Source organism: Styela clava, chromosome 7, assembly GCF_964204865.1.
Source record: "Styela clava chromosome 7, kaStyClav1.hap1.2, whole genome shotgun sequence".
Lineage (NCBI taxonomy): Eukaryota > Metazoa > Chordata > Ascidiacea > Stolidobranchia > Styelidae > Styela > Styela clava.
Genome location: NC_135256.1, coordinates 22,336,694 through 22,356,427, shown reverse-complemented (window position 1 = coordinate 22,356,427; position 19,734 = coordinate 22,336,694). Strand labels below are relative to the sequence as shown.

Here is a 19,734-nt window from a genome sequence, read left to right as displayed (position 1 = left end):
GTAGTTAGTCTCGTGGAAACCAAATCATTAGCGAAAAATATAGGAGCACTTATATAAACAGTACATGTTCTCCATTGGCTTTTAAAAATAAAACGCTCCAAACTATTGCGATGAGTACGTACGTAACATAAGGCAATGGCATATCTTCGTTCATAGATTTCTATATAACCCTGCTGTGAAGTACAATCGTAGCAGATTTCAAAATCTTTACCTCTTCGTCTTCTTCTGTGAACGGTTCTTCGTTTTTCTTGTTAACGACTTCCACCACACCCACTAACTTGTCGTCGTCAGGTAATATTAGAGGTAGACACATGATGTCACGAGAAACAAACCCTGTTTTTTCGTCAAACATTTTTGTAAAATTCGGATGCTGAAAAGAGTAAAAGCTTCGAATAAGGAAAATCAATCATATATCAGACATATGGAGATTGGCATTATTAAATATTATTGGGCCTTTCTATGAATTCTACAATATGCATTCAAATATACCTATTATTATGGACGTTTCGCGGTTGTTTTTGATAAAATTACCGTTAGCATTTTGAATTTAACATCAATCAATCAAAGGAAAATCTTATACGAAAATGCAGAAAATACTGGTCTGAGATATTTTATGACGCAGAACGGTGATAGAAACGTTGTTTAGCAAACGTAATGTTACTATGACAACGATAATCATTAAAATGAATTGTGTTTATCATAGTTCTATATACGGGATAAATTTATAGAAATTGTGAATAACCGATGGCAGATTGGCCAGACATACACCAGCTGCTCAACATAATTTTCTTTGGAACAAAACAACAACATATCGATTTGCAATTTGCATACTCCATCAGTAAATTGTATAAATTTTTTGTCATAAATTTCCTGTGCCTATTTTGAATTTATTGCGCTATTTAAATATTCATTTCTTCAAGCTCTCACTTTTAAATAGAAGCTGGATTATGAGTTTTCACAAAATTAGCTTCCACCGATTTTACCTAGTACAAGCATGTAAGCTTTAAATTATCAGACCCACATAATATTCTACTTGTACAACATCAAAAACGAATAATTTTTCTCTAGGAACTCTTAGTCAACTTGGTCGACTATTTTTGAGATTCTGTAGCATTTTTTGTCTCCGATTATCACCATTTGAAGACTGAGATTCCGACTCTCAACTGCAGGAGTTTATAAACAGGACTCCGGATCCGACTTAAATGTCGACATGCCAAATCCCGACTCCGCATTCTTGCTTTAAGCGAATAGTTGAATTAACTAATGAATGCATTACTTTAGTGCATCGTTTTTTCTTGCTTGGCACTGTCAATAGTAGTTACCTCATATACGTTGGAAACATTGAGTTTTTCTCTTGTCTGAGCTACATGCCCTGCTATTCCTACGTCGAATGCAACAACAAATTCATTCTTGGCATCGCACATTGCTGCCTCGAATGATGATTTTTGTGTCACGTTCCATAATCTTGATGCCAGTTCTTTTCCGTCTCCCTGGAAGTATAAAACACAATGATAGTTTCGTGATTATGGTCACAATGATGGTTCCAAACACCATTTGAACGCCCTCCTCGAAAGAAGAAATATGTGGCTGTCATTTGAACAGCAGATTCAATTTCAGTTTAAAGTGGCAAAGAATCATTTCAAACCTAGATTCTTAGCATAACAACATGCCTAGGCGAATATTAATTAATATACAGGGTGAGCCCAAAACAGCATCAATAAAATAACTCCGACGAAAATGAATAAAATATGTTCAACGTTTGCACTCTTGTTTGTTTATGATTGTACCCGAAAGTTCCTGTAATATAGGAAGCTTTGCACAAAAGTTATGTTCGTTATAGAATATGTTTCAAATGACATGGGTTCTCTTTTTTCGTCACCCTGTACATCTGTTGTACTTGTACTTATTAAGTGCCACGTGTTTCATCAGTTTTACAATGCCCGAATACGCTTGGAAAGTTTGTATCAGCAGGTCTTTTAGTTGGAAACGAAATTTTATTAGATTATGGGAATAGACAAAAACAACAATAACCAGTGGTTGATGGCTCAAATACATGATCAGTCAACCAGACTAATATTAGCTGAAAGCATTCGAATAAAACTGCATTGTTGTTATTACTATCTTTTGAGTGCGATGTTCGCAATTAAGTCTGGATAAGTTTGAAAAAAACAAATTGCTTTCAATTATTCAAATTTGATGAGTTTTTTTTTCAAATACCGGAACAAATAATAAATTTTGCAAATCTTCAAGTATTTTCTCTGCAGTTGCTTATTAATATTAGCATAATGCATTTGCAAACTCTAAAGTACGTCATTAACTTGTTGGCAAAATATTCCACTAATAATGATTAATTGATGTCTTTATTTGACTGATCAATTAACTGAACACATAGCTACAGTTTTTCAATATCAAATGTATCAAGTAAGAACCGATGATGGGGAGTTGTGCTTCAATGGCAAGCTACGTAGGACGTTTCTGCACAGCGCTAATTATGATTCAACGTTAGTAACTGTACTTCACATAGTGGAATGATTTTGGTCACATTCGCAGTTTGTCATCGTGATGCAGTCGAACCACATTCTCAAATAAACTTTGTGAGACCCAGTTATTTTAAAGTAGAAGAGTTCTATATTATGGATTCCAAGCAAAATGTTCATCAAAATCATGATAAAATACGAATTCCGTGTAAGCAGTTCGAATCCATACTAATTCAGAACCGACTGCAGAATTATCTGCTTGTTCAGTTGCTTGTGTATACATTGAATAAATAAGCAACAACTGACTTGCAGTTGCATACTGTATAGTTAGGGATATATGGTTCTCTTGCAAAGTTGTTTTTTACCGAATTTCACAGCCCTCAGGATCATTATCAAATATGTGTAATCTTATTAGGCGACGGGTAAGCGGATTTGCGAAGTCGTATTTCTAATTATCTTGGACTTTGGAAAAAGCTGATGAATGTCTAATCATGCTTAACTTAAATCAGTCTGACATACAATATCCTCAATTTTGTTAATATATATAGTGATATATATTATTATATATTAAACGTATTTTCATCGATCGGCTTTTATGATACCGTAATGATTATCAAAGCTCGGTACAAATCCAGGTGGACAATATAAGAACAGTGATTTTGGATCCCAATTGACGTCATCTAATCTTCTAAGCCTGGAATTAGGGCTTTTGGATGCACCGAGGCGGAGACAAGATATTCTTTAGCCGCGGGATTTCAAACCAGCTTGCCAAAACAATATCGATTTTGAGCACCGCCCTCGCTACTGTAAAATATCGTTAACACTTATATGATTTCATATGTAAAACACATGACATTTGTGATGCATTTTGATACGAGGAACATACATTAGATATGATTTTTGATGACCTAAACTTCAGACAATGTCGCAACTCATAAATCTGATAGTAACGTCATTTTTTCCGAGTTAGACAATGTTTATTTTCATCTTAAAATCGTCTATTGCTTTTCTTCCGACATTGTATTCAGAACAATTGACAAAACATCAATTTCCTAACTTAACACAGCATGTTGTTTGTGCTGGAAATTCTATCACAGGGTGAGAATCAAAATGTCTGCGCTTGCAAACAAACTAAGGATGTTACGAGTGCTGATGTTAGTTTTGAATGCCGCACTGGAGTATATCGTGGAATTTGAAGTAAATTGAAGCAGTTTAAAAAACAAACATTCGAATTGATGTCAAATTAGTAAAACCACTGCTTTTGTCGAAATTTACACAATAGCAAAAACTACAGCCAGTGGTGGGATTCAGCCGGTTCGCACCGGTTCTATAGAACCGTCTGACGGAGTTTTATGAGATCAGCGAACGGGTTAGCAGTACTGGTTACTGTCAATGTTCTGTTTGTAACAGAACCGGCCTAAAAATACGAATTTTGTGATGGAACCGGCTGACAAAAAATTTGACTCCTACCACTAACTACAGCCATGATATTTTTTCTTCAATATTCCCCATCATAAGGATTTCCCAATCGTTTCCATTCTATACTTCGAAATCAGATAATCACGGATTATCATAAGACACTACATCAATTTTATGCGATCTCATTCAAGATAAAACATTTGTAAATTCGATTTTTCAATCATTCGTTATCGAGCACTACTACATCGATAAACGTGAATGATGAAAATCTTGGGCTTAAAAAAGAATTGATCGACTGTATGCAATCCATCGGTTTTCTTATTGATTATCATGATATCATTGACTGTCCTTAAAGTCATGGGATTAAAGGTATTAAATTTACTAAATTTATCTGAGTTATCCATTTCTAATAGAATGAGACCATTTGATACAGATTTTACACTTGAATACATTCGTAATGCAATCCATATTCAATATACTCAAAGGGTTCATTTTTTTTTTTCAGAAAAACACCTTGCCCAGCCACAATACAACATATAGACACATAATTCGACTTTTTTAAACCTTTAGATATTGTTTCCAGGTTTCTATCAGCACGGTCACTTCGGCTAACATGTATTTCGGACATTTTTAATTTCGATTTCGTTTTCACATAGAATTAGGAATCCCAAATATCTCGAAAAACTCTAGGCATGACGCTTGCTAGTGCAACGCAAAAGTTGAAAACTGAACAAAATTGAAAATTCAATCTCTCATCAGTCAGGGAATCGGTTTTCTTTGCTATAGAAATATATAGAATACACAGATTGCATCTTGGCGGCTAGTTTAAAGTAGACTTTGAACATACCGTAGGAGTGTCTCTTGCCAGAAACAAGCTGCATCTATCAGCATCAAGTAACGTAGATACATGAGTTAAAGCTTCGAAGCAAAATTTATCACAATCCTTCACTGATCCAACTTGTTTTGCCAAGTTCAGGATTATCTCTGGTTCACTGCAAATTAAAAAGAATGATTAGCAACAATATAGAAATATTTTTCGTTACAAAAATGATCGTAAAGGGGCAAGACCGTTGCTGAGTTTATTTCTTACTCACCCTTCTGCACGCAAAATAGTAGAGAGTTTCGCGTTTTTGAATTGATTCCAGCAAGTTACAAATAATTCCTGAATTACATCTGCCCTATACTGACCCCCGATTAAAAATTCATTGACCGTCGACACATTTATTAACTCTCAGAAAAACTTGGTGCAAGCATGAATAGCAAATCAAACTCGAGTTTGTTTGGTCCGATCTCGACAAAGTACTTTTCCATACAAAAGACAAAGAAATTAAAAATAACCACCTTCGTGGAAATTGTTACTCAATCCCCGTGTCGAATCACAAAAGCTAAATTCGATATCACGTGATGTTAAAATTGGAACAAAACAAGAAAAGTTAATAGGAGAAGAAGATTAGAAATTTGGAATAAAATATTTTGTTCTTAACAGCCCGAAATTTACTTGAAAATAAAAGAATGGTATGGAATTTAAAAAAATATATGCACACTGATTTTTTTATGGGTACATATCCAACATATTCTGCTTCACATCATAAATATGTTACAGTCAATGCTTTTCGAATAAAATGTAAAATACATTCTTTTATACGTGATTTCTGAATTTAAATTAAACATTTTGCGATCTTAAAACTTCCAATATTTATTCGCGGTGGACAACCATATAGTTTTATATGCGTGCGTCATAAAGACATCACAGGACCATAAATTATCAAAGCGGGTGTTTGAATAAACGAAAGAACTGTGGTTTTCTAAAACCAAGAACGTATTTCGAGTTATATGAGTCGGAATATAAAATTTACGATTCCGTGAGAAAAATGGTCGTTAAGCTAAAAGGTAGCCTTGGTTACTGGACATCACTGCGTGTGACGCACACCATTGGGCAAAGTACAACTCAAAATCTTCACTTTTAATGTGTATACTTTGTAGTACAAAAGAAAAAAAAAGTGATCAAGTGATCAAGTAAAAGATATATATGTATTTTGTGAAGTTATTTCTAGAACATAAATATGGCTAATTCAGTTTGAATAATCCATTCCTGATGGTGGCCGATATTTGAACAAGCAACTAGTTTTAATTAGATGCGCATGCTGTTGTTTTCGACTTTTGTTATTTTTCAGTAAAGTATTTACTTCTGCTACATAAGGCGATATAGAAGATAAATAACAGTAGATATGGGAAAGGTCGCCTAAACTCGAGAAAAAACAGCTTGGATTGTCAATATTAGGAGCCATTTCGTGGTCAATTAACATCGGCAATGGAGTTGCCCAATGCAATATACATTAAGATGATCTGCTTTACGCATTAAAATAAAAATATGATTATTGTACTTGGAAAGTAATGGACATGGAATGGAGCGGTAGTCTCGAGTTTATAAACAAGAAATTACAAATAAACGCCACCCACACTTTCACCCCGCATAATCTGCATCCTTACGCTTACAGTCACACAAAATGAAATTCTCAAAATAGCCGTTCACCAGACACTAAATCCGAAAATAAGCGACCAGGCAATGGAAGGGAACAAATAACAGGGTGCGATCAGAACGAAATAACACGTCTTAAATGATGTTATGCAGACTTAAATGCAATGTGAACTCTTTACCTTGAAACACGAAGCATACTATGATTTTCAAAATGAAAAAAAATGATACGAAAACAGCATTACAGAGTAGTACAGTAACCATAATAAACGGTAGATTGTCTTATATTAAGACAAAAAATCAAGTCACGCCTTGAAATATTGCACTTTGATAAGCACAAATGCCTATACGCATTAGCATTTGCTTCTCGGGTCCGATAAAATTAATTAAAATTTTCTTAAGACTTAAAATTATCAATTCACTCGTCTTTATTTACTTGGCCAGGCGTTTTCTAATGCAATTCATGCTTCGTACTCTCTTGATCAATTTATAATTTAAATGGTCTTATCAAAAAAATAACAATTTAAGTGATATCATATTTGCTGTGTAGTATAGTTCAAATATTAATATTTCATTTTGTCTCGATATCCTTGACGTAAAATATGACGACAAGACGATTGATAGACTGTGTATATTACAAAATTTTGTAAGAATTTCAATGTTTAGTTGCCAATTCTGAGCTGGAAAATAAAATTTACAGGGGATAGGATTTCCTCATTAAAACAAAAAGACTGGGTATATGCATACAATCGAGTGCGTGTGAAAAGCAGCGGAGCTCTGTTTCAACTTTTCTAATTCTTACGTAAAATTAATCATGTCTATTCACCGCCAAATCATTGAAGTTAGTGGAATGTTTTTCAAATACAATGTACCTTCTGGTGTGATGGGCTTTTTTTTCGTGTTAAACTCAAAACTGATAATATAATTATACTGAGCAATAGGAAAATATATTTGACATGCAAACAGTAACCTAACGATACACGGACGTCAGTTCGTAACATTTTTTATGCTATCCGCCTCTATCATTCTTCAACAAATGGTGATCATATTGCTGATGTGCAATAAATCGGATTTGAAAATATGATATAAACATTAGCTGAAATGTATATAAATTTATGCATATATGGCAAATATCAATGGGCTCTTCTAATTTCTACTCCACAATTAGTTGGTATATTGTTTTTTATATAATGTTGACTGTTGACCATCAAACGATTTGAGTTGTGCTCTGAAAATTACTGTTGTTTCATCTGGAGAACGTGGACGTGACAAACTAGATGTAGCAACTGTCTGTAGTATTTTGATTGATTGATACTTATTGTGTGAAGTAATTCAGACGCCGTGAATCCAATCCAATAGAAATATAACACCGATGTTTGCCAATGACAAATTTTTCAAAACAAAATATAACGCGCAATTGCAAAAGTGCGTTGTATTCATTGATATTATGTATCTCGATATAAAAGCCATTCTTAATGAGCTTGTTTACATCGTCTATTTTTTCATTTTGAATATATTATGTGGTGCAAATTCAATGAGGTAATATGGTATTAAATAGGTTGGCGTTTTATCCTCAATTCCGACCGCAAGACATGTACGCATATAAGGAAAATTTTGCGATTCTTTTTGACAAGCACAAAATTGCCTTCGCATTAAGCTCGCAGTAAAATTAGCGAACTCGGATTCAGCTTGGTTCGGCATTCAATTTGATTCAAAGTAATATTCTGTTGAATTTTGGTATAATATTAAATAATTGTATTGGTAAATGGTTAATGATGATAAAAATAAAATCAATGTCTATTAATCATCAATATTGTGAAGATCCATTTTAAAAATGAGTGACTTGGCGTGTCTGGAAGAATCTGTCTGAATCTGTTCATTACATTGCCCAGTTTGTTGTCACCAATCAATATTTTGAAGTTAATCAACAACTTGTTATGTGGACATACACAGCTGGGCATAAATACCAAATGACATTTCATCATCGTCTGATTAAACTGAGACTTTACTACATCCGTTGCATGATTTCTTCTTATAAAATTAACTTTAGATATTTGTCGAGTAATAATGTACTAAGTTGACGATAAATCACAAAAATATGGTTCTAACAATACAAACCAAAAAAACTGTTGATTTGAAGTTACCTAAATAAGGTGTTTTTCGAAATTACACTGAGAGATTTCCTTGCCTAGGTCGTTCGAAAACGATAAGAAACTTGATTTTATTCACGGATTTCGTTTTTTAGTCATGTTACTAGCATCTACTCTTGGAACACTATTTGATATCGAAAACATCGTAAAGGAGTATTAATCTAGCAATAACACCCACTTGTTTTTGGTTTCAATATTTTCAAAAGAAACATGTTGTTGTGGAGATAGTGAGAATCAAAGTACCAGACTGAATATACTACCCTTACACTTTAAAGAATACTGCAACATGCGAAAACCATAACCAATTTTTTATCATACTTTTGCGATCTTCTGTTTTGAATTTGGAATTTGAGCCAAAACAGCCATTTGAATGGCTTCCGGTTGAAACCTATCAGACTGTTTCAATGTTCTACAGAATGCAAATTGCAGTGAAATAATTTAGTCATTCGCACTTCATCAGCCTGTTTGTGTATCTGCATAAACTCAGTATAGTATTTGTACATGATGAATAATGCAAATTGTACATCGTGCATAAAGAACTGTCAAATTTATTTGATTAGAGTCATTGTTTTTAAAGCATAATTATAGCCATTCGTTAAGGTCTGAAAGTGGCTATAATAATATGTACTGTTTTCATAGCCAGGTGCATACCCACAAAACGCAACTTGCTAACACAATCGTTTGTTTATAAACAAATATTGCATTTATTAAAAGTACTTGGAAATTTTCCAGGTCTATGGCACAGTGTCTGTTACCCTTACATGATTTTCGATAACACGCAGGGTTGGACTGTTCGAATGTTACGTCTAGGTTTGTTAACAAGCATGCGCAACAAACACGCGTCCAAAGTTATTTCCCATGGGACAGTCACGTGACATTCTACGTCAGAAGAATACATTCCCTGCGTCGTCAAATGATCTCAGGATTTCAGCTGCCGCATGCCAACACTTGAATTAATTGATTATCTCCCTCACTTCATCAGTTAAATCTAGCTTTTTTGAACACGAATTTTTCGTGGAATATTTTTATTCGAACGCGGAAATAAATATTAGTTTTTTCTTTATAGAAAAGTAAGAGATCTTGGAATCGAATCTGTGTTAATTCGTGACTTACCCATGCCACCACCTCACTCACGGCGTGATAAATTGATTAGAGTGTGTGGTACAGAGAGAGTTTATAGGGGAAACAGCCCCATTGGTAAATGAAGTGCGTTTGCTTTACGGACAAGCATGTTTTGCACCTTCGGTGTAGTCCAACCATAAAGTCAAAATTTTTTTTTTCAAATCTCAAGTGGGTAACAGCTTTACTCTTAATATTAGATATAGAGGGGAGGTTTTTCCATGAAAACTATAGTCGGTATTAGTTACTTGACGAACTCGTAAAGTCCCATCTGGATCGATTCCAACAGGACATGAAATAAAGTGCGTCTGATATATTACACTTGTCTCAACGGAATGTAAGTAGCCGTGTTCTGTTTGCTTTACGGATTTTAAAGGTCTCAAAGCACATAAAGGTGTGCCTTAACATAGGGCTTAGTGTCAACGAAATTGGGTACGCGTTGTAAAACGTCTTTCGTCCTAGTTTCACGAGTCTTTCCATTCTTTCGGTTAGGCTATTTTAGATTTATGACCTGGCATAATATTATTTGGGGTATTTTTAACGATTTCTAACGCCAAGTACACGAGAATGTTATGGAAACCGGTATATTATATAGGTACTACCAAGCAACATACTCTACGCAAATAATAATCAAATTTTGCAAACGTGAGTTTTCTACGTTTTAGTTTTTAATTTATACCAATAAATACAATTGTTTTATATATTTTCTCGGATCGACTCTCACTGTTTAAACAAAAGAACTATGGATTATATAAACAGACTAATTACCTCAAAATCGATTAATCGATCTCTAGTTTCAAATTATATCTCGTGTAACACTAAACTCTTTTGGCTCGATAATTCAAAGAGGAAATATAACAACTGACCAAAACTTATTGAAACCCAGATCTTTATTTCAACACCCTTAAGAATCTACGAGAGGTAATCAATGGAAAGTTGAGGAGAACGGCAATCCACCAGTCAACTTTCGAATAACTATCTCACACAGGGAATTTACTCAACAGAATGTAGCAGGGAGAAATCAAAGAGCCTGTAGTTTGAGAGTACTGAAATGGCCCATTTGAAATTTGCCTTCAGTGGCCCAAATGTCCTGGATATATAATGTTAGATACTCGAGAAAATTCCTTCGCGTTAGTTATACTATTTCTCATTCCACCTTCAAATTTGATTTTATAAAACAAACCACAGACTTCTTAATGATTCCAATACAACAGTCATCTCATCAGATATTCTAGTCGAAGTAAATTATCATAAAAAAAACTTTTTACCTTGTCATGATGTGACTTTCCGGTTGATCAAAATTCAACTTAAATTCAGTCGTAAACAAACACTGTTGCTATAACAACGTCACTTCTAATTCCTTATATAACGTTGTGTAGTAAATGTCGGTATAATAGTTCTCCGATTATTTGTAAATGTGCAAACGCACTGTTCCTTTTTATTTTGTTCCAGTTGCAAAATCGTATGCTCTCACTTCTTTTAAATGCAGCGACTTTTATTTTTCCATACGATTTCGCTATTCTGTTGGTGATGCGCCAAGGGTTGATTTAGCAGTCTCGTTTTTCGTCGTCGTTCGTCGTCATCAGCGGCCCCTCGTCCATAAATTATGTACGACTTGGAGAGGCATCGAGCAGGGTGACGTTGTTCAGATATCTAGTGTGACGACTGTTCACTGTTCAGATTATACTAGCTGGATGAAAGTCGGCTTGCATAATTAAAAATACACAAACTATAATGTATGCTGCAGTCTGCAAAACATGAAAGTGCCGAGTCATAATGTGATGATTTAATGAAAACTTATTTAAAATTAATACCAGCTGGTTATTAGCTGTATTATTTTCAATTACTCATCGTCAATATAAATGCTTGAAAATACGAGAAGACATAATATTTGCTAAATAGTTGCATGTTATCGCGGCAATGACCTCGTCCTTTGCTGGCCCAGTAGAAAGCGTAATTGCGTAATGAAATGAAACAAAATTTCCTTGAAAAGGTATTAACCTTATCTGAGCTCTTATTGTTGACAAACAACAGACAAAGGGAGAATATATAGTGATTGACGACATGAATATTTAATTTGTTTTATATTATTACCATGCAGTTGCGAACAACTAATCGTATTTCAGCGTCGTGCACGGTAACATGAAAGTTTAGTTAAAACTACCAAGTCAGTAAAAGATTACAAGTTAGTGCCACAATGAAACTGTCAATAGAATTCACCCATGAACCCATTTTATCTATAGATCAAAATTTTGAGGCGTAATGATGAGGAGCTTCGTGTAATGTTTAATTGTTGATAATTATCATCAAACAGCTTTTCTAGATAACGTACGTCCTATCATAGGTGGTATCTCATATTTTGTCAAATATGCGGTCAATTTGTTTCAATCACACACTTCAGCCCTCTATTCAGTCAACATTGAGCTCACTCTAACCCTCACACTTGTCACATATATATACAAACTCCAATTGAGAAAGTATATCTACAGACCTTCTTTAAAGTTTAAATTTGTCAGAGTAAATTGGCAAACAGCACATAAGAAGATAATACTCTTAGTTGGTCAATTATCGATGGTACTCCCAAACGTTTAGTTTAGCCTTAAATTCTCATTGCAATGTATATCTCCTTAATCAGCTGAAAAAAATACAAACATTTCTTGACTCTGGACAAGTCGGGCCGCTGCGGCTTCTTTTCCGAACACGAGCAACATTTCAGTTTACATATGGCCCATTCCTACTTCTGAAGGACGAAACCGGTTGAATGTACTTCATACATCACTTGAACACGTCTGACGTTAACTGCGTGAAACGCCTTGGCTTTGCCTAACACGATCGATTCCGCGTAGAAAAAATCATTAAAACACTGATCCATTGCACAGTAATAAAATAAGTAACATCAACATTAGTTATGTGGAACTGAACTATTCTTCAAAGATTATTAAATAACATACATATTTCTTACGCGATCAAAGAACATCTAGAATTAAAACTTGATTGCGAAATTATTTCACTGAACAAGGAATTGCGCAAACACGTTTGTTTAACTGTGCATTTTGACACTGCGTTTCAGTATGAAATTTGATGCACCAATCTAAGTTATTATGATTGATAATATATGCGTGTTAGTACTCCCTGAAAAATGAGAGGTTTATTCAAAAGCATGCATACTCACATTAAATCTGAAGCGTATTGGCAGATATGAGTTTGAATAAATCAAATGCATCGCCGGTTGCATATTCCGGCGTTCAAATATATATTGGAAATTTTCCCAGGTTGGCATTTTACTCACAATTGTTTTCCTTTTTTCATATCTCATATTATTTCTATCTTGAACTATAATATAGTTTACGTAATCTGTGCTCTGATCTGACACACCCATCTGGGATTTATTGAATAGAATGCACAGTTTTTGATAATCGACTTCTATAAAAGTCTTTGTTAAACATACACTGTCAGCGTCCGGTCTTCGGACCGAATGTTTGTCTAGCGACTCTATTCCAAGCAACCCAGCATATTCGACTCACTACCAGTGTTACGTTTATGGAAAGTTTACTTACAATTTGATTTACATTTGGTATGTATGAAATATTTCTCAGTTATTGCTTATGTGTGTCTCACAATAATTCAAATCTATACAAATAAAAATTACTAGCTTGGCAAATTATCTAAAATCAGATATTTCTGTTACAGATCAGATTCTTTCAAACCTTTTCAAACTTCCTGGCCATACCCAAGCATATATTACCGCCATAAAACTCCTATATATTTGAATAACAGGCAAGTCAAAGAAGTTCACTCTCGGTATCTACCGATCCTCTTTTTTCTATCCGATTGAAAAAAACAACGAAATTTTATTCGCCCCGACTGAGCAAAAATTCAATTTATTATTTCTAACCTGTTTATGAGATTGTTGTCGACTTCTAAGAAATCAGCCATTTTGTCGAAAATATGTTATATATATGTGGTCGGTGCTTTGCAAATCAAAAATAAGAAAATCCAATATCATATTTTAACGCGAGCACATCATAACACGAACATCTGATTCATATTTTAATATTTAGGATTGCAGGATGAATTAGCACTTGGTAATGTTTCACTATTATACTATTAAAAGCAGATGAGTAAAAATATGTTAACTTTGTAGAAAATATCGGTACACACATTCATTCCCAGCTCAAACTGCGGTCGATTGCAACTGACCTCAATTAGCGCGAATCCAATTTTCTGTCGATAATGGCCTTATGACGACAGCATGACGTAGGCAAAAATTGACATCTAAATCAAGTCCAACTTTACAATGCGGCATGCTTTCGGGGAATACAGCCACGTAATACAGTCTGAGATAACGTAATGATTGCCCGAACTACACATTGGATTTTATCGGTACGGAGAACAGCGCGCACGTTTAGACAAGAAACGGACCATGAAAAAACAATTGGGGCTTCAACAAACAATGCCACCGCAACGAGTACCACTCTGGAAGACACTAAAGAGCTTTAAACGTCGGAAATTTAGCTATAGCCAATTATATAAATTACGTCCTGGTACCTAAGATACGTATTTCTTTTTTGTGAGACGTACAGAAATTTTGCAAAAATATTTTTATATAGACTGAAATACATTGACGATTGCCACAATCAAAATTAGATATATTTTATAAAAATTTGCAAATTATACAGTCAAGTTGATTTTATTGAATATTGGACGCTCGCACACAAGCAAGTAAAATTGCAATACTGCAAAGCAAACAGCAGTTGTTGAAAATTAATAACAAATAATTCACAATTTTTGAGATGCAAAAACAAATAGGTCCCGTCATTTCAATCTATTTCATGACTTTCATCAGTCATTATGCCAGAAAATAAATCTCTAATATTTTTAAACAAACAATCCTTTCATTTAAGCTCCACTGGGTTTATTAGAATTAATTGAGATGAAGTTACGAGCTCCAACGAAAATATTTTCAGTCATATTAGCGATTGCCGCAGAAGGAAGTTATGAAACAAACCTTAATTCAAGCTTGAAAAAGGTAAATTTATCATGGTAATTGGTTGATTAATCTCAAATAGAGAAAATTCTGTTACAAAAATGATATTTCTTGTTTTGCGAACACTGATGTTAAAAAATGTAGTGGCATTTTCGTTAGTTCCGTTTAAATTTCGACAAGCACAGATTTAACCGATTGTTTCCCACACATTTCAACAATTCTAACAAGCTTTTTTTTTTATAAAAAATGGAATTTTAATAAGCAATAACGATTTTACGCAATTACGGATTCTTTTAGAATATTCGAAGTTGAATTCAAATTTTAAACACAATCATTCAGGTACATTCTAAATACGTTCGTTTCTATGGCATAACGCCAAGCTTACAATATTGTAAGAATTTGGCATAGAATTACTACAATATCCTAATGTATTTTAAATATTCTAGTACTGGCGTCTGAAATATTCGTAAAACTGTCATAATCTATCATTATTTGCGCCAAATTTAAGCGACCATCCATGCGCGAGTGCAATTTTAGGTATTTTACGTCGACAGCTAATCCAAAGGTATGCGGATTTAACTCTACACTCTGACGTACGAAAGTATGCCCCAGAACTGGATGAACGTTGAAATCCTTCAGCAAAAACGATTTGTAAGGTCAAGAGCCAGATATGAACCCACTTACACGGCTTCATTAAATACAATTGATCGCCAACTTGCCAATTTCAAAAGTAATAATTTGGTGTTTGCTATTGAAACAATTTTGCGCTTTCGGATCGGTCCCAGGGTCAATTCCTTTGTAAGGTTAAGCTTTAATAGTTTAATCAGTTTGTTTTAAAACAAATTTCAAACTTACAGTTATTCAAGCGACAACTTGCGTTTTTAATCGCTTAGTCTTGATTGCAGAAATCACTAAGAGTAACATGATTGGGCGTGCTGTTCGAATAATGGTTGTAAGTAAGATATAAATTGAAAAGCATGTGCTAAACTAAGAGTTCTTTCTAGTGCATTTGGTAAGACTTGTATATATTACGTGAAGTGAGATCTTCTTGTTTTGCAATCGTAAACTTTTGACATCATATCATTCAAACATACTCATGACACAAGTCACATAAAAAAACGCGAAAGGAAGAGCAGGTAGTATAGAGACATTTCGCCTCATGATCTCACATCCATATAAAAAGCGCAATATTTCTTAGAGTCTTTTCGTCGCCCTATATAATTGACCCATACACATTCGCGCATAATTCAGTTTTTATACTTTTAAAGTGGACTCACATATCGGAACACGACCTTGAACGTGATTATATTCTATGAAAGTCATTTTAAACGCTGATATCCTATACGCGCTTTTAAAGATTCAAAATGCCAATCTGGAGTACCTGGCCTGAAAAATATGTATATGACTGCCTAAATTCTCTTTTCTCTTTACTGAAACCTTTTACATTTTAGATAATACTATTAGAAAAATCATCGGTGAACAGGATAGCTTGAAATATATGACACTTATAGTATCACGGTAACAAAAAAGGTCCCTCATTTTTGTCATTCAAATCAATCATTCAACAATTATCACTTTGATCACCGAATGTGTAAAAATTGGCTATGTGGCAGTCGAACCAATACGATTCAGTTGATGGTACCGATGTTGAGAAATCTTATGAATATGTAGACTCTTGGTTTTGTTGTACGTTGTCATGAGCACAATGAGCGTTATAGCTTGCTCAAGGTGGTTTTGTACAAGATTAAATCTAGGCTTTTCATGGAGACATATGGATAACATTATGAACATGACGTCACACGGTTACCCGCAGAGCACCATTCGTGTACGAAAGAATTCACACAAAAGTACTTTGAACATCTGAACTGAATTGGGTTTGGTCGGTTGGAAATTGGTTATTGTATAATTTCGATTGCGATGGTCTGAAGTTGTTTCATGCATTAATGTTTTATACCTTGTTCATGTATGTGCTTAAATGGAGTAATTCCAATTATATACAATATGTTCATAATTGGATAGTTCAACAATATAAAAATTTAAAATGAACCAGCGGAAACTACAAGTATGGTACTGAACACTCCTTTTCCATCCTTAAGACATTGCATTCTCCATAGTCACATCACCAAAAACTTCCAATTTTAATTTATTTTACCTTTGCAAGTATACCCAGTGACAAAGGCTATCGAGAGGTGAACCTTGACTAAACTGGCTAAAGGTAAAAGGTAGACAGTAGTTCAAAAGGCCGACCTCAAGTTGGGTCATGAACTAATAGCACAACGACAAAAAAAGAATTATTTAAGGAACATCCGGAGGAATTACTTATTTCTGTTACTTATCATCAACTTACTCAATAAAAGGAACTTATCCTAGTATGTATTATTCAACTAATTCTCAGCTAACATCTATCCAAATCATGTAGCAACCTATAAGCCATAAAACTGTTTAAACTGTCTTTCGCGTTATTTCACGCTTTACGATCTATGATGAAGGAAAATACGAATGATTACATCGGACAAACGTATGGGGTTACATCTAATTGTGACCTATTTGTTGTATGAGTTAAAATTTATGGTAAGTTTAACTATATATTCCATGTAAATTAGAAACGCCTTCTTAGGGAAACATATTAAATCAACGTTTCATAGAGTGTCATCATTTAACATCCCGACAATATAACAAGATCATGTGAGAAAGTTCGTAGAAAATGAAGCAGAGTAGTTCATGAATACTCTTCAGTGGTTTTATTAGCGCGAAAGAGCGTGACGAACGGAGTAAACGACGGCGGTTTTGCGTGAAAAATATACCAAAAAGATATTCGCACGAAGCAAATTTGCTAGAAGAAACAAGACCAACGAAATTTCAAAGATTAAGCCACTTCGATCATAATTCAATAAATATGCATACTACAAATTATGTCAATTCACACAGAAAAATTAGCATAAAATAGCAATCACGCCGTATCTTACATAATTTCATCGATATCGTATGATTTAAACAGTGCTCTTCGTTCGAGCCCATATGTTCGAGGTTACCAAACAAAAACAAGCTCAGCTATGATCTCAAGTCTAAAACAAATCTTCCTAAGATCTATCGAATCGCTGGACAATTACGAACGATAGTCTTCTAAAACACTTTGCCTGATATTTCCATTGACAGAAACATCAGTTGTGTTCTGTCTAGAAAGAAACTTTTGACAATAAACATCACTATAGTTTTCTAAGCTAACTTTCTGACAAAAGTTTCCTACAGCTGCCATACAAAGTTTCCTCGTTTGAATTAAGTATCGATTATAGTTTTGCAAGTGCACAAAGAAATACCGGATGTTTGTTTTACAGATAGGAAATGTACAACAAAATTCCGAACAGTTTGAGTTGTCGAGTTTTGCAAAACCTACCAACATATTTAGAAATGATTTACCGTCCATTATGGCTTTTCGGACTCACCACTTCACAATGCGGTCCGCACACGCTAACCTTTGAATGGATTACGTTTGGATGGTATTGTAGGGTACTTCATTATCCGGAAAGGCACGCTCCACTGAACATCATTCAGGTATTTCGCTTTCGTATCAATGAAATAGGGGTCTCGTGTGGGATAAACAATTGATCTGCTTTGCCTTTACGTATGGCCCACTGGTCACGGGTATTGGCGACTGGCAGTAATACGTCCAAAACGCGTAGCATGCACGTAGCACTCTAGAGTGCGCAATATCCCAATGGATACCCATCCTCTATCCATTAACATAAAACCTTATTAGTGAAAATTGATGCTAGAGTCAGATTATCGTGGTCGATTGCATAAAACAATCAATGACGTAAGTGTAGTCAATCGAGCATCAAGGGAGATCATTAAATGAAGCGAAAAACGACAAATGTTACATTGCGGAGTCGTCATCTTGCATATGGAATATAAAAAAACGCGACATGACTGTATATTTTGCATCGATTTAAATCAAGGAAGCAAAAACCCTAAATCCGGATTAGCTTCATCAAGGTTAACCGGCATAGCATAATTTTTGTAAAACCAATAGACTATCCTGCCAGCGATAAGTCGTGATCGTCGAGATCAAATGATTCTGTGTCCTAGGAAAACACGACGTAGTAATGGCGTTCTTAATGATTACATTCAAATAAAGTATAAAGTGCATTCAAATAAACTATAGTTTAACTCATATTGAAGAAAACGTCTTAATATCATAAACACAAATAAAAACGTTTTTGTGCGATTGCGTATCTTTAATATTGTATACCGAAAAGACAAACAGTGAATCTGAGCGCTTTGAACCTGCCATTTCTCGACAAAGGTAAACAATATTAAACTTGGATATTGGCAATCTTGCAGTCATTGTCGACAGAAAGGAATTTAATCAAAACTCAACACAATAGTCTGAACGTCCCAATGATATCATCTTTGAATCCAGCTACATTTCTGCTTACTTTCCTAAACTATATTACACGCAGTCGAGTTACCAAGCGCAATGTCAAAATTGAACGAATGCTTCCGAAATCGATATTGGCATTGATTGCTTCCTTTTGGTGTATTTCAACTTTGTATTTTAGTTGATAATTCGCCTTAAAAGTTCTTTTCTGCATTGCTTATGAGCAATAGGTTTGTAAACAACGAAACGTTTTATTTTTTCATAGACAGATCTAAAATAGTGCTTTTATGTATAAATGATATCATCAATAACACTTGTCACGTAAATATTATACTGTCTCATAGTTACCACATTGCACAAGAGAATCTAAGTGGAAAATCTTTGATAAGAAATACCCTACAATAAAGTTCTACAATAAGGATTATCCACGAAAACAAAGATATCGTCTAAATCGAAACTTAAAATCCACGAGTAGACAGACAACCTGAATTTACTTGACAACTTTTGATAAAAATATAACTTTGATTTTCTAATTGAAGTGATATCAATCGAGATTCAAATATGCCAAGATACTTTTTTATAAAAAGTTATTACGTATATTTACATATTACGAGAGAACGCAACGTTGGCCTTAATCACCAAGATCCGAACTGTTTATTTTTTTGTCACATTAGATTTATAGTATTTTTTTGTTATTTGTGATGAATCTGAAATTGGATTTGTAATTT

The 19,734-nt window shown here is 34.3% G+C and overlaps 1 protein-coding gene across 1 annotated transcript in view; it reads right to left on the bottom strand.

The window, feature by feature from the left end:
- Nucleotides 1-11,385, bottom strand: part of LOC120328922 (cGMP-specific 3',5'-cyclic phosphodiesterase-like) — a 49,850-nt gene extending 38,465 nt beyond the window's left edge. The window contains exons 1-4 of the mRNA XM_039395510.2: nt 10,910-11,385; nt 4,744-4,888; nt 1,323-1,490; nt 212-370 (exon numbers count right to left, since the gene is read on the bottom strand). Coding sequence (XP_039251444.1) covers nt 212-370; nt 1,323-1,490; nt 4,744-4,888; nt 10,910-10,917 — 480 coding nt within the window. The 5' untranslated portion in view covers nt 10,918-11,385. The remainder of the gene's footprint in view (nt 1-211; nt 371-1,322; nt 1,491-4,743; nt 4,889-10,909) is intronic.
- Nucleotides 11,386-19,734: the final 8,349 nt, after the last annotated feature.